General features: G+C 66.8%; 1 protein-coding gene across 17 annotated transcripts in view; it reads right to left on the bottom strand.

Annotated features, from left to right (window-relative positions):
- MYO18A (myosin XVIIIA) overlaps positions 1 to 15,071 on the bottom strand; it is a 39,415-nt gene that overhangs the window by 21,446 nt on the left and 2,898 nt on the right. For 4 of the 17 annotated variants that reach the window (XM_049802052.1, XM_049802036.1, XM_049802040.1 and 1 more), the window contains exons 1-10: positions 14,927 to 15,036; positions 11,637 to 12,729; positions 3,186 to 3,326; positions 2,593 to 2,649; positions 1,921 to 2,008; positions 1,709 to 1,818; positions 1,455 to 1,631; positions 1,111 to 1,321; positions 690 to 832; positions 69 to 169 (exon numbers count right to left, since the gene is read on the bottom strand). In XM_049802052.1, the coding sequence (XP_049658009.1) occupies positions 69 to 169; positions 690 to 832; positions 1,111 to 1,321; positions 1,455 to 1,631; positions 1,709 to 1,818; positions 1,921 to 2,008; positions 2,593 to 2,649; positions 3,186 to 3,326; positions 11,637 to 12,650 (2,042 nt within the window). In that variant the 5' untranslated portion in view covers positions 12,651 to 12,729; positions 14,927 to 15,036. The other 13 variants (XM_049802043.1, XM_049802046.1, XM_049802045.1 and 10 more) reach the window with 11 other exon arrangements.

The following is a 15,071-nucleotide window of genomic DNA, read 5'->3' as shown; positions in this document are numbered from 1 at the left end:
GTGGGACACCCCGGAGACCCCCTGGGCCAGGGACCGTGACCTTGCCCCCCCCCCCCCCCCCAGCTCACCGCAGGGTGCTGTCAGAGCAGGCCAGCAGGTAGTAGAAGACGTTGAAGGTGGCCTCGTTGGCCGGGCGCTTAGCGACGCGCAGCTTCTCCAGCAACAGCGTCTGATGGAGGTGGGAGAGTTGGGAACCATCCCCAAGGGCTCCGCTCCCACCAAGACCTCCCCAGCCCACCCCAGCCTCATCCTTGCTGCCTGCCCAGGGTCCCCACAGAGACACGAGAGTCTCCCCACACGGCAGGGCATCGTATGAATGCAAACATCACCCAAGCAACCCGTGAGCATCTCCTCTCCTGGGGTGTCTGCTACTACGGGAGCACAAAGCGGCTCTCTTGAATTTTAAGAGCTCTGCTGTTATGACACTGGGGTGGCGTCTGGAAGAAAGACACCCCGATATCGGGGCTAACTCAGCAAGGACGGGCAGTTGATCTGTGCGTGTCTGGGTGCGAACAAAGATGAGAGCAGGATGCCCAGCTGCTAAGCACTGCGAGCACAGCCGGGCGGCCGGCGGGGGTCTGCGGCAGGGCTCGTGGGCTAGCGCGTGGCCGGGCTGCCGGGAGGAAAACACGCTGGCGAGGATGGACCGGATCCCATGCCGGGGGTGGAGGCCACCCTGGCCCCCTCACCTGTACGGAGGCAGATGCCACCTGCCCAGCCTGGTCGAAGTCCAGAGAGATGATCTGGGAGAAGCGGGTGGCGTTGCCATTCATGCCGGTGCTGCTATTGCCAAAAGCTTCCAGGATGGTGTAGAGAGCCTGCCACTTCTCCGCTGCGGGAAGAGAAGTGGAGCGGTGGGGTGCAGGGGCTGTGCGACAGGCGGCCAGAGCCGGCACCGCTGGCCGGGCAAGCGCTGCTGCTCCTGTGCCGTGCTCCACGCCGCAGCAGCCCTCGGGAGCACGGTAAAGGGACCGGCGTGAGAAAGTGAAAGCGCGCCGTGTGGCGTGTGTCTGGCCGCTGCCGGGTGCGGGAGGCTGCGGAGGGCTGTGACCGCAAAGCAAGGGGCGTGCGCGGATGGCACGGGGAACCCACACCCCGCCGGGGACTCACCGGAGAAGACCTTGCCGGTGCTGCCGGCGATGGTGGCGAGGTACTGGACAAGGTGCTGGCAGTTGGTGGTTTTGCCGCTGCCGCTGGCGCCCAGCAGCACGACCGCCTGGTCCTGGCGGCTCATCAGCATGCTGCGGTAGGCGGCCTGGGCCACCGCGTAGATGTGCGGGGACGTGTCCTCCCTGCGGCACCCTTTGAACATGTGCATGACCTGGTGGGGGGTAGAGGGGAAAGCACGGCGAGGGTCAGCACCCTGCCACCCCCACTGGCTCCCTCTGCGCGGTGACACGGCTCCCAGCCGCCTGTCCCCTCCGGTGACATCCTCCCCCCGGCAGCAGCGTCACCTTCTCGGAGTACATGGAGGGGGAGCTCAGCGGGTTGATGATGACCATGGTGGGGCCGGCGTAGGTGTGCAGGAGGTTGCCGCCGTAGCGCTGCCGCAGCGTGTGCAGCACGCTGGACTCGTTGAGGTAGAGGAGGCTGGCGAGGTCCTCCACGCGGTCGCAGGAGGGGGGGTTCACCTGGCAGCAAGGTAGTGGGGGGGCATCAAGCAGGGAACGGGAGGTCTGCCCCGCTGTCCCCCACCCCGTGGCCCTACCTTCTCCACATCATCCTCCTCCACCTCCAGGACAGCTCCGTCGTGGTCCAGCTTCACCTTCACCTTGCCCTCGGGCAGGGGGCTGCCCTGCTCCGGCCGCAGCTGGCTGCCTGCGAGGGGCACGAGGCGCTCAGCAGGGCCGTGCCAGGCAGCCCGCCTGGGGATACTGCAGCCGGGCCGGGGGGGCTTGCTGTGCCGCGGGAAGGACTCACCTAAGGAGAAGCCATCCCTGTGCACCAGCCACACCTTCTCGGTCTCGTACCAAGCCTCCTCGGCCGCTATCTGCTCCTCTGTCTTGGCCTGTGGGACAGCGGGACGTGGGGCAGTCGTGCTCACCGGCCTCCCCTCTCCATCTCACCCCCTCCCCACGTCCCTGGGGCTGGAGGGAGCGGGGCTGCCTGGCCACGGGGCCACGTGCCGGGCAGCCATGGCCACCCTCCACAAGCCCCAAGTCCTCCCAGCACATGCGCCCAGCTTGCTCGCTGCCCCTGGGGACCCCAGTGGGCTCGGGGCTGCAGAGACCACCACGACCCTGCCATGGGCTCGGGGCAGACGTGAAGTCACAGTGGCCCACGAGCACATTCACCACGGCCACCTTGGGCAAGCCTGGAGGGGCCGAGCTCCCAAACCGCAGCCCAGAGAGCGGGCACCCATGCCAGCCACATGCTGGGATGCAGGGACACCGGGCATGCTGTGGGGACATGGGACGTGCTGCAGGGACACGGGGCAAGGACACAGGACACACTGCAGGGACATAATGGAGGGACACACGACATGGCACAGTGATGACGGAGTAGCGCGGCATGGGAAATGCCAGGCTGGCACAGCCAGCACAGCGGGGACGTCCCCACCACCCAGGAGCAGGGCGAGCCCCAAAGCCAAACCTGAGCTGCAGCAGGGATGGGGCCAAAGGGGGCTGCCGGGGCATCGTCCGCTTGACCCTGGCGAGGCCGAGAGACAGGGGGGTAAAGGCGAGAAGGGTTAATCTCTGCCCCGCAGACAGCACAGAAAGCGGCGGAGGGGGAAGCGAGCGGGGGCAAAGTGCCGCTGTGCCAAACTCCGTGGGTGCTTCTGGTGAGGGCCACCACTGTGGCCAGCAGAGAGGCAGGTCCAGCGCAGCACTGGGGACGCACGGAGCCAGGAAGGACATCGGCCATGAGGCCCCGCCGCCAAAGCCCCCAGGGTTGGGGGCCGCCGTGCTGACCCATTGCAAGCCCGGCCAGCGCTGCACACCACGGGTGCTCTGGCACGAGCCGTGTATCCTGCCTACACCAGATGCTCTGCCCCGTTCTGTCCTGCTCTGCACCCCTGCCCGCCCTAGCCATGCCACCTCCACCAAGAGCATCCTCCCAGGACGCCCAGCTCCCCGGCAAAGCCCCGCTGGGGTGAGGCACCCAGCTCCGGCCACCCCGGCACCCTCCGGCCCCGTGGGTGACACGGCAGCCCACGGAGCAGGGTGGGACGGGGAAAGCCTTACGCTCCAGCACGAGGCGCGGGCGCAGACGCCAGCCCAGCGGCAGACAGAGGACGGCGGGGGGTCACCGGTGGAGGCAGAGGGCTCCTGAGGATGGGGGTACGGTACCTGGCTGGGTGCCGAGGTGGAGGCGGCGGGGTCCAGCTAACAGCAGCAAGGAAGGAGGAGAGAAAGGAGAAGAGAGGGAGTGAGAGGCAGAGAGCAGCAGCAGCACCGCTACGCGCCACGGGGCCCAGGCACGGCCACAACCCCCACGGCACTGCCTGGGCATCGCCCCAGCCACGGGCAGCCGTGCCCGTGCTGCCACGGGGATGCCACCAGCAAGGGCTGCTGGGCATCACAGCTCCCCACAGCCGGGCACACTGGTCCGGGCAATGACCCCAAAACCGCTGGCATCCCCTGGCATCCCTGGTCATCTGTCCCCTGCTACCGATCCCACCCAGAGAGGGATCACGGGGCTGGTAGCCAGGCACAGGGCTACAATCACCCCGTGCGGAGCACACGGTGCGGCCAGGGCAGCCGCACGCTGCCCACATGTCCCCATCCCCGGGCAGCCAGCACGCGAGCGCCAATGCCCCCGGAATTACAGAAGCGGTGAAGATCCTCTCCAGCCGGCGCTGTGCCTCCTCCGAAGGGCTCAGCCGGGACGCGGGGCTGGGGGCAGCCTGGAGGCAGAGCACCATTAGCACCAGGCTGGCCACCCCGCGGCCCCCGCAGCCCCCACCAGCCTCACACTCACAGCACGCAGGCACCAGAGGGGCTATTGCAGAGGCTTTCCCGACCCTGCAGCCCGCCGGCGCTGAGGGTGGGTACCGGGGTGAAGGCTGGCGCAGACCCGCGGGTGCCGAGGCCGGCGCAGCCGGGGTACCGGCAGACACGCCGCAATGCCCGAGGACCCAGGTCGCTGCTCCCACACACCTGCTGGGGGGGTGCTGGGGCGGTTTTCGCAGGGGTCGAACGCTTCTCGCCAGGCTGCAGCTTCTTCTCCACACGAGCCATGGGGGAGACAAGGGGCAGCGTGATGGGGTGCCGCAGCGCACACAACTGCCCCGAAAAGTGACCCCCACCCAGCACCACGTACCCCAAAACCACTGCAAACCATGCGGGTGAGCTCACACCATGCCACGCCGGGCGGCACAGCTCTGCCACCGTGTTAGAGCATCCCCCTGCCGTGCACACACCGGTACCTTGTGCCTCTCCAGGGCAGTGGGTTTCGGAGCGGGTGCCTTTGCCGGCTCCGCTTTCCCTCCCGAAGACTGCACCGGTGGCTCCGGCTTGGCTTCAGTGCCTGGGGACCGGGACGGCTTCGCGTCCCCCCTGGCCGGCTCAGGGGACTTCTCCTCCCGCTTGTCCCCCGGCCGGAGCCGCGGCCGGTGCTCTTTGGTTTTGCCCTTTGCCATGAGGGTTTTGAGCCCCGCCGAGATCTCATCCTTGGGCTCGGGCTTGGCGGGGGCTGCTGGCACAGCCGGGGGAGGCGGCGCGGTGGGGGGAGCTGGGACAGCAGAACGGCCCGTCTCCTCCTTCCTGGGGGGTGGCACCGGCTCGGCAGACTTGGCGTCTCGCCCCGGTTCCTTGGCACTGCCGGCGTCCTCCCCCGGGAGGACTTTGCGGACCACCTTGCGCACCACCCGGACCACCCTGCGGCGGGACAGCCCCTGACCGTCGTCCCCCTGTGCCTCGGCAGCCGGGCCCTCCAGCCCGTTCATGGCTGCCCCGTTCAGCACCGGCTCCGGGCTCTTCTCTTGCCCGGGGGGTGGCTCGGGGCTCTTCGGAGGCTCAGGATTTGGGGATGCAGACGCCGCATCCTTCGGGCTCTCTGACTGCAGCCACAACGACACCAGTGTGAGTGGTGGAGGTCCGACGGTGCGGTGTCTGCCACCACAAACACTCGCTGCTCAGGTAATGGTGGTGCCTGGGGTTTCATGCCCTGCCATGGGAGTGCAGCTCCTGGCCAGACCCCAGCACCGAGGGACACAGCACCCAGTCCCCTTCTCCAGCCAACCTACAGCTCCCCACCGGACCCCAGGGCTGGGAGCGATGGTGACATCCCCGGCCCTGCACGCAGGGACCCATCAACTCTCGGGCTACCAGTACGTAAGGGGGTAAAACTCAGTGCCCAGGGCACCGGCAGCCTCTCTGCAACGCACAGGGCAAGCCACAAGATTTTCTCTGCCAACAGCTTTGGCAGGCAGCACAGGAGCCGGCACTGTAACCACGGGGTGGGCACCGACCCACCGTCCTGCTGGGGCGTGTGGGGCAGTGACAAGCCCTGGGGAGGCAGAGGGGGAGAGATCACGGTGTGCCAACAGCCGAGCAACCCTGCCAAAAACACCCACCACCCTCCACACGCTGCTCTGGAGCGGCCACCGGCACTCCCCAGGGACCAGGGTGGGTGCGGGGGGTGATGCTGAGCCCAAGACCGTCCGTGATGTTCCCAAGCCCTGGCACGGGGTCAGTCCCCACCAAGGGCGAGCCCCATCCCCGACACAGCTCCACCCTGCCCATGCCCTGTGACACTTACAGCCCCATCCTCCTTCCCGGGTCTTTTCACAGCTAAGGATTTGTCCTCGTCCTTGACCTGAGGGTCAGACAAACAAGAGGAGCGCGTTTCAGCCCGCCACGGGGCCTCGCTTGCCGGAAAAGCCGCAGAAACCAGGAAAAGCTAACGGGACCATCACTCCATGCCAGAGGGGGCAGGAGGCTGCTGCATTTAACAGCCCAAATTTGCAGCCCGTTGCAGCCCTAGGGGCAAGGACACGTGTCCTTCCAGGCTTCCCGGCAGCCAAAAAAGTGGGAGGAAGCGCAGAGATGCACCCTGTTTATGGCAAACCCCAAAAGTGGAAAAGGAAAGCGCCCTGCCCGCCTGGCCTGGGCCCCCTCCTTGCATGCAGCCGGTGAGCAAGCTGGTACATAGAGCCCCGTCACTGCTCCCCACGGGGGCTCTGCCTTTCTGCACGTCACTCCGCCGGGCGTCACAGCACGTTTTAAGTGTCACCAGCTAATCTCTGTGGCAGCCGCACCGTGGGACGTGCCAGCTCCCTGTCGAGCAGGGCGACCAGGGGTCTCTGGGAGGGGGGTGGGCAGCCAAACCTTCCCCTGCCCTGGGTCGTGCTTCTTGAGCTCCAGGGCTCAGCTGTGGCACCGCGGCGGCAGCGCTTGGGGCCGGCCGGCGGCACCGAGGTGGCTCACACCGTGTTAGGGGTTTCACCAGCCACTCGCAAAGCGGTCGTTAGTGATAGCGTTAGTAATCGCATGCGTAGCCGCGTCGGTGACCGCAGCCCTGCTGCGGAGGGGCGCGGGGCAGCTCCCCGTTTGCTCGGTGCGGCCCCCGGCACGGCAGCGCAGAGAGAGGCTGGGACCACCGCTCCGAACACGGTGCTGGCACTGGGCAAACTGGGGGAGTTGGTCAGTAGCGTGCGGCAGCGTGACGCGAATGTGGGGTGCAGGCAAACGCGTGAGAGACTTCCCTTCTGCTCCCAGAATGCAAACCGGGATGAAAACGCCATGGCGATGTCTCATGGAGCCGCAACCCTGGCTGGGGAGAGAGGGAGAGGTGAGACGGGCCGGGGCCGGCATGCGGGCCGCTGAACGATGGCACAGTGTACGAGCACGTGCCCTTCCGTGCCAGCCCTGGGAACCCAGGACCCTCAGGAATGGGGGTCTGAGCCCACCTGGCCCTGCTCAGCGTACAAACAGGCAGTGCCTCTAGGAAGGGCTCTGGAGACAGACAGGTGGCCAGGCTGAGACCCGGTTAAAACTCATTGTGCAAAAAAAGCCCCTTTAGTCAGGCCGCAGGACCGTGCCCCAGTTTCCCCTCACAGGGCGGGCCAGCCCGCTACGGTAAGCAAATGCCAGGATGAGGGAAGGGATATTTTCTGCCCCGGGCACCCTGCTCGCCCTGACAGCCGGGGTTTATTCTGAGCCTGACCCCGTGCCAGCGGCCGGGCAGCCCCAGTGGGGACCCACCACCCCACGCTCTGAATCCCAAGGGGGTCGCGCCCAGGGCCGGCGGGGAGAACTCCCCCTCGCAGGGCCAGGCACGGCGTGGAGGAGCACCTGGCTACCAAACCAACCCACCCATCTGGGGGTACATCACCCCGGCCCCAAGGGGGTCCCCTGTACCCCCCTGTCACCGCAGTGTGAAATGCCAGCACCCGGAGCACAGGCTGGGCACGGGGGTCCCGAGACGAACCCACCCGTGGGTCAGAGCCCCCGAACCCTCCGCCCACGGCGCTCCCACCTCCGCGCGGCCTGGCACCACCGCAAAGGTCCCTGGAGAGCACCGGTGCCGGGGTCCCCAGGGGAGCTGCATGAAACAGCCCCCGGCCACCACAGCGCCCCAGGGCTGAGAGCAGCCTCACTGCCCCCGACCCCGAGACTGGCTCCCACGTGCCCCCCTCGTGCTCCCCCGTGCCGTGCTGGTCACACCGGGGGGGTCCCCACCTTACCGCAGGGTCAGGGCGAGCCGGGAGCGGGGTTTCCGCCGGGGCGAGTGTGGCGCAGAGCGGTGGGAGAGGCACTAAGCGGGGCGGCAGCCGGCGGCGCGGGGACAGCTGGGCTGATAGGGCCACCCTAAAAATAGCCAAGGAATGCGAGGGCCCCGCCGGCGCGCGCAGCAGCCGGAGGGAGCGCCGGGGGGGACACGCGGCCAGCGGGGCCTCGCCGCCACCGCCACCACCGCCGCCACCGCCGCCGGAGGAAGTGATGTGGGCTCGCAGCAACCCGGCGCTGCGGGGGGAACTGCCCGGCCTCCGTCCCACTGCCCGCCCCGGGGCGAGCGGGGAAAGACGTCCCCAGGCCGAGCGCAGCCGCGGGGCTGGGGGGAGCCAGGGAGGGTCCTGCGCAGCGAGGGATGGGTTTGCATGCTCCTGCTCCCCGGTGTCCCGCGGCGGGGTGCCTGCTGTCGGAGCGGGGTGCCTAACGTCATAGCGGGGTGTCCGGCATCGTGTCGGGGGGTGCAGCCCTGACACTACTTGCTCCTCCCTTTGTTTTCCCATGAACACAACACCCCCCCCAAAAACGCTCCCGGGGACGGACAGCCCCCCAAAAGCGAGGGCCGGAACCACGGACGTGTGCCGGCCCAGCAGCCCCCCGGCACGGTATGGCAGCCCACTTTTGCGGCAAAGCTGCCTCTGGAAGTCCAAGGTCTCCCTGGAAACAATGGGAGCGGGGTGGCGGGCGAGGGGCCGGGGGCCTCTCTGCGCGGGGCCTGCCGGGAGGAGGCCGGCGGCAGGGAGCCAGGCGCGCCGGCGGCGTGGAGGAGAGGTGGTGACCGCCTGGGCTCGGGCATGGCGGGGACTCCAGCCAGTGCCTGAGCAGGTTCCCTGCCCAACCCCAGGGACACTGGACGTGTCCTGAGCCAGAAACCACTCCCGGAGGGAGTAGGGGGTCCTGGCGTGAGCGGGAGGGCTGTGCCGATGGCGGGCTGGAAATCCCCGTGCCGGGGAGGCCAGCACTGGTTAACGCCAGGATTTGCAGTACTGCCCCGTGGCTGGCACCACACGGCAGCCCCGGCCCATCGCGGCACCAGGCACGAGCTGGGGAGAGGCCACGGCAAACACCCTTGGCAGGGCTGGCACAACCGGAGGGTTGCGGACGGGTGCCCACGGTGTCCCCAGGTAGTGCTGGCAGCAACCACCGGGTTATTAGCAAAAAGTTGCCGTCACGTCCCCGACAGCAGGAACAAGAGGCTTTGGTGAAGGCACTGGCCCAGACCCGGCACACAGAGCCGCCGCAGCCCCCTCCACAGCAAGCCAAATCCACACAGACCCGGGCGATGCAAAGTGGTCCTGCCTTCCCGGGGGGTCCCGAGCATTCCCGTGGCAGGGCACGGAGCCACCCACCAGGGAGGAGCCCAGCTCCCACAGCCCATCTCCACTGGGACCCCCAGTCCAGTCACGCAGCCACAGCAGTGTTTCTGCCCGGCCAGCAGGTTCCTCTCATTCCTCCACCGGGAACTTCAGCAGAGATGCACCGACCCCGCAAACGAGCCTGCCAGACACAGGGGCCCTCCCCAGGGTCCCTCGGGGACCCCTACACTGGGGATGCCCCAGCAGCACCATCCTTACGGTGAGGGCAGAGGAAGAGCCAACCCAAGAACTTCCCCTGGAAGAAGCACGGACAAGAGGAGAAAGCACGTCCGGCACAATGGGAGTCCCCCAGCCCCCACCCCATGTCCCCCCATCTCCCAGTGGAGACCCCCGGTGGGACGTGGGGCATGGCAAAGAGCCAGCACCCAGCCACACTGTGGCACAGTGGCCTTGAATCCTGGGGACAGCAACCTCCAGGGACCAGGGCGCCGGCGGGCGAGCATGGCACGTGGGGTCTGCTGGCGTGGCTGCCGAATGCCTGTGGTCCCACAGAAGTGCTAGAGCAGTCGGAGGCGTTTCTGGAATATTTCTGCCCGGCCGGCGCACGCCTGGGCCCTTCCAGAGGAATTTCACCGGTAAATAAATAAATACAAGTGTGGAGCCGAGCCAGCCTGGCTGCCCCGCGCCAGGAGCAAGGCTGGGACACGGGGGGGTGGTTTCACCCGGTCCCCGATGTCCGGCCACGCCACACCACCAGCTGAGCCCCTGCACACCCCACAGCACCAAGAGGCCCCCCAGACACGGTGGGTGCTGCCCCTGCCCGGTTGAGGCGTGGGTCCGTGGGGACAAGGGTGGTTCGGCATGGTCCCCGCCAAGGGCGTTAAACCCCCCCCAGTATGCAGGGAGCCCGGCACCATCCCCACTCCAGCCAGGGAGGGGCTTCCAGAGCAACAGCCCAAAATATGTCTATAATTTCCTGTTTCAAAAAGGATCATTTTTATTTAAATTAGGACCAGAAACATTCCAGGGAGCTTAGCAGGGCCTGGGGGAGAGCTGGGCCTCCCTGTGCGCCGGCACCTTGCACGGCCCTGCCGGGTGAAGGACACCCAACCGTACCCTGCACCACAGCCTCAGCTCCCCAGCACCGGCAAAACCGTGGCGGGTCTCCCCGGTGCACCCTTGCACCAAACGGGAGGAGGACAGCATCCTGTGCCGGGAGGTGCCCGTGCTGCAGCGGCACCCAAAGATGCCACAAACATGGTCACTGCCGCCCCTCTGGCCGGTTTCCTCCGGCTGATGCCGTCTAACCGTGCCAAGACCTGGCGCAAGGCCGTTACGCTACAGCCTCTCCCCCGCAGCCCCAAGGGCACCGCCGTCTCCTCTTCCTCCTTCCCAGCCACAGCACCGTGCTCTTGGCGGGCACAAGCGCTTCGTCGACCCCCGCACGCTGGCATCGAACGCGTACCTGCCCCCCATGCCAGCGTACTGCAGCGAGGGCGGCAGCCATGGCCCCCGGCCCCGTAGGGTTATCCGGCCAGGGGTTATCCCGGCCGGTATAGCCGGCATTGCCCGGTGACGCCTGCCGGGCTCCGGGGAGGAGCTGCCGGAAAGCCAGGGCTCTGCTCGGCGCTGACTCCACCCCGCAGCACCGGCGCCTGCTCGGGGAGCACATGGAGCCCCGTGGCCACCGCCACAGCCTCACCGTGGCCACTCTCGCTCTGTCCCGGCCACCACCCACCAGGATGGGGCCCTGCCATGCTCAGCATGGCTCTCCCTGGTGCAGGCGACCCGCTCTGTGGGCACAGGCACCCTCCCCTCCCTACAGAAGGCTTAAAAATACATTAAACAAGCCCAGTTATAAGCTAAACCAAGGCCACGCTGCTGCACCCCCCTGCCACCATGGAAGGGGTCCAGCCCTGCAGGCTGTCAGCATTTGGGGGGCCTCTGCCGGGCCGCCAGCCGGCCAGGACGCTAGTTAGCCCACGGCAGGGTCAGCAGAGCTGGGCGGCTCGCACAAGAGATGTGGGTCACCCAGCCATTAAGTTTCTATTTATACAGCACCAGCCGCACGCGCAGGGCTGCGCACGCCATCGGCAGCTCCCGTCCCCCGGCACACCACGCCACCCGCCCCAGTCCCCGGGGAGGGATCCCAGCTGGGGGAGGCCGACGTGGGCAGCGGGGCAGGCAGCGGGGCAGGCAGTGCCCCTCCTGCAAGGCAGCATTAGGGATTTTGCGGCAGCAAGGAGCAAAGCTCCTTTCCCTGCCAGACCTCAGTGAAGGGATGGGGACAGACTTCCCCCTTGCAATGCAGAGCTGGGCTCTCCCGGAGCCCCTCCAGCAAGAGGAAGGCCAAACCCAACAACACACTGAGCATTTTGGGGGGCAAAACCCACCAGTGCTGGTTCGCAAGCCCTGATGCAAGCCCATCCCTGTAGCCGCTCTGCCGCCCCAGGGCACGGGCAGGCATCGCCCCTGCATCCCAGCCACAGCCTCCCGCTCCCCCCTGTGCATCGTTCCCGGCCAGAGCAGCCGGGGTGCCTGCTGGTTCCCACGGCCCCTGCCAACGCAAACACCCGCTGCAAGGATGCTGGCAGTCAGCAGAAACCCAAGGCACTGGCCACACGACAGGGACGGCGTTACTCACATCCCAGGTAGCGCGGCGCATCCCCTGGCCGCCCCGCAGCCAGCAGCGGCTCAGCTCGCTCAGCTCCAGGATGGGCTGCACCTTCAGCTGCACCGTCTCCCCCGACTGCCGGATCATCTCCACGATCTCATCTCGGGATTTGTTCTCCACATTTCGTCCATTGATCTCCACTAGCCGGTCACCCGGCACCAACCCCAACGCCAAGTCTTTGGTGCCGGCTCCGGGTTCGGCAAAGTGCACGACGCGCCGGTACACCTGCCCGTCAGGGGCCCTGTCCAACATGGTGGTGCGGCGTAGGGAAAAGCCAAAATCGCCGGTGTTGCGCCTCTGCAGCTCCAGCTGCCGCGGGGTGGGGGGCTGCGGGGGCACCAAGGCGGGCAGCCGCAGCTCGGCAGGGAACCTCTTGCCGACGAGCTCCGGCACCCTGGCACGCAGGGAGGTTGTGGGAGGGGTGCAGGTGTGTCCCGGGGGAACCCCTTGCTTGGCGAGCTGGGTCTCCAGCGCGCGCACCTCCACCTGCGGGGAGGGGGCCGCCGAGTGCTCGGAGGGGGTGGACGTCTCTGAGGTGCTCTCATCCCGGCTCTTCTGGGAGAAGGAGAAGCGTTTGACGATCATCTGGGAGTTCTGCTTGGCCAACGAGCCGAACTTGGCCGCCCGCTGCAGCACCGAGCCCTTGAAGTTGGCATCATCCACCTTGAGATCATCGCTGGAGCTGGCCGTGCTCAGGTGGCCCGAGTCCAAGATGACGCTGCCCCGGTTGCTGTCGGAGTCAATGTCCGTGAGATGCAGGTCAGAGCCGCTGGCCACCTTGATGGGGATGGGGTTGGAGATCTCCAGGCGGGTCTTGGAGTCCCGCTTGGAGGCACGGTTGAGGTTGAAGAAGCCCCGGCGCATGCTCATCTCCTCCAGGCTCTTGAGCTCGGCCGCCGACATCCGCTCCTTCTTCTCCTTCTTTTCCTTCTTCTCCTTTCGGGCCCCATCCTTCTCTTTGTCCTTTTTCATCAGGTTGAACATGGCGGAGGGGGGCTCGGGGCGCACTCGGCCCCACGGCAGGGCGCTGGGTCGGGTCACCGGTCACGGCACGGCCGCCTGCCTGCAGAAGGACAGACAGGCAAGGGTGCCATCAGACTGCGGCACGGCCAACACTCACCCTGCCGCCCGTCGCTCTACCCCACTGGTCACCCCAGCTGCCACCCCCAGCCCCAGGGCCATGTCCCAGTGTCCCCACTCTCCCTCCCCTCCCCGGGGGCACCGTGGGGCTCTGAGACTGCCCCGGTCATTGTGTCCTTGCCCTGGCTGGGCACCAAGCCCCAGAGATGCAACAAGGGTGTCCCTGCATCCCCAGGGATGACCTGAAAGAAGCACAGAAGCCTGACACCCCCACGCATCCCCACGTCAGCACCGGGGCTGACTGCGGGCAAGACCCCCCCCCAGCATTTCTCACAGCTCAGGAGCCCTTTCGGAGCAGCACGGGTGGGAAGGGGAGGAAGGCATCCCGGTTGCATTTGCAGCGGTTACCACTGGCGTGGACGCTCCCCCCGGCAAAACCGCCCATCCCTGCCGGCTGCGGCACCACAGGCGTCTCGCCCACCGGTTCAAAGGCCCTTTTGTCGAAGAAACAGAGGCCTTTCTGCCACTCGTCCCGGCCCTGGCCACCACCAAGCCGTGGGGGACAGCCGCGGGCAGTTTCCCCAGCGGGGAGGGAGCCGGAAACACGGCCCTAAGTGAAGGTTGCTCTAATAAACAGGAACCTGTAATATCACATCCCTCCCAAATGCTGATAAGTGTCTAATTTTAGCCAGGGCAACGTAGAAACTTATGACGCTGCCGGCAACCTCCAGGAACAGTCGCTCTTTCATCTGGGCATCCCGCGCAGGGTGGGGGGAGCACCCAGCCAGTAGCAAAACTGTGGCCCGGCAGAAACCCCGGCCCCCCTCCCCAAGAAAACCCTACGTGCACCCAGCACCTGGGAGCACCCACAGCCTTGCCTTGCGCAGGGCTGCTATGGGACCTGTCTGCCCCCGGGGCAACTGGTGCCCACCAGCCCCCCTCGACTTCCATCGAGCGCTGGGGCTGTGGATAAACAACTCCAAACTGGAGCAGCCGGCTGGCAGCACCGCGCGGGACGGGCTGACAGCTATATATAACGGGGCAGGAAGCAGCGCAGGAACTTAACCTCAGCACAAAGGACAACAGGAAAATTCCCCACGTTTGAAGCATCTGCTTTAGAGCTCTCAGATGGGTGCGGGAACAAGGTTTGGGCAACCCGGAGGGGACAGGTGGTGCTGCCCACGCTGATAGCGTGGGCTTTGCAGGCACCCTGGGGTGCATGGATGCCATGCTGTGCCATGCCATGCCATGCCAAGCTGCACCTTGGCTCCAGCGCAGCATCAGGGCTGGATTACTACCGTTGCCTGGGCCACCTCCACTGCCCCTGAACGTACCCAGTGGGACACGGGAAACCAGGCCTCCTCTTGGCAAAGCCACACGGGTTCAGGGGACCGCAGGGGACTGCCCGAACCCCACCGCCCCTCGGGGCTGGGGCAGGAGCACATGTGCCCGGGTGAGACCTGGCTACAGGGAAGGCAAGGGCAGAGCTCTGCAAGCCATGGCACGGTGCCGGCCCCGGGCGCATGATACAGCCGAGGCAGTGAGGGGAAGAAGTCGGAAGGACAAGGTCGGGCACGCAGTGTGGCCAGGTGGCTGCATTCGCCGGCTCTGAGCCTCCTGCCCACGGCCAGAGGGGCTGCCATGGCTCTGACCACACCACTCAGCCCCGGTGCTCTGCCTGTTCTGCCCACCCCTGCAGCACCCAGGGCTTTGCCTAGATGCACAGCCAGAACCTGGGCTGGGCAGGACCCCAAAACACATGAAAACAAGCCAGCTCGTTTCTCCTCTTCCAGAAACGCCAGCTGCGGGCTGATGGCTGACCTGAGCCCAGGGACGGCACAGCTCCTTCCCATGACCTGCAGCAGGTGCTGCTGGCAAAGGGCCCGGTGGCCGCACCGTCACAAGGGCTGCTCTCTGCCAGCTCCTCCACGGTGGTGCCAGAGCCTCAGCGCAGACAATAGCAGGGAGGGAACCACCTGTGCCCGTCCCTGTCCCCCTGCTGTGACACGTGCCACCGGTACCCCAGCTGCCTGGGCATCCCCGAAATGGCATGGCCAGGGGGATGCAGAAAGGGCTGCACCCTTGGGAGCACCCTGTGCTCACCCCATGGCAGGGAGGGGGCTGCCGGGACCCCTTCCCAGGTCCATGGTGGGGGGACCCTTGGAAGTAGAGATGCTCACCAGGCCGGTGCTGGTTAGAACCGAGGCGCTGGGAGGCAGGCGGCCAGCGCGCTCTTTGTCCTCAGTGGTTTCTCTCCCCTGCACACACGCTCCCTCCCGGCCTTTGTACGCTCAACAAAAAAGGGGGAACAAGCGTTACCATCTG

Source organism: Accipiter gentilis, chromosome 6, assembly GCF_929443795.1.
Source record: "Accipiter gentilis chromosome 6, bAccGen1.1, whole genome shotgun sequence".
In the NCBI taxonomy this organism is placed as follows: domain Eukaryota; kingdom Metazoa; phylum Chordata; class Aves; order Accipitriformes; family Accipitridae; genus Astur; species Astur gentilis.
The sequence above is the reverse complement of the archived record's forward strand: the minus strand, read 5'-3'. Positions and strand labels throughout refer to the sequence as shown.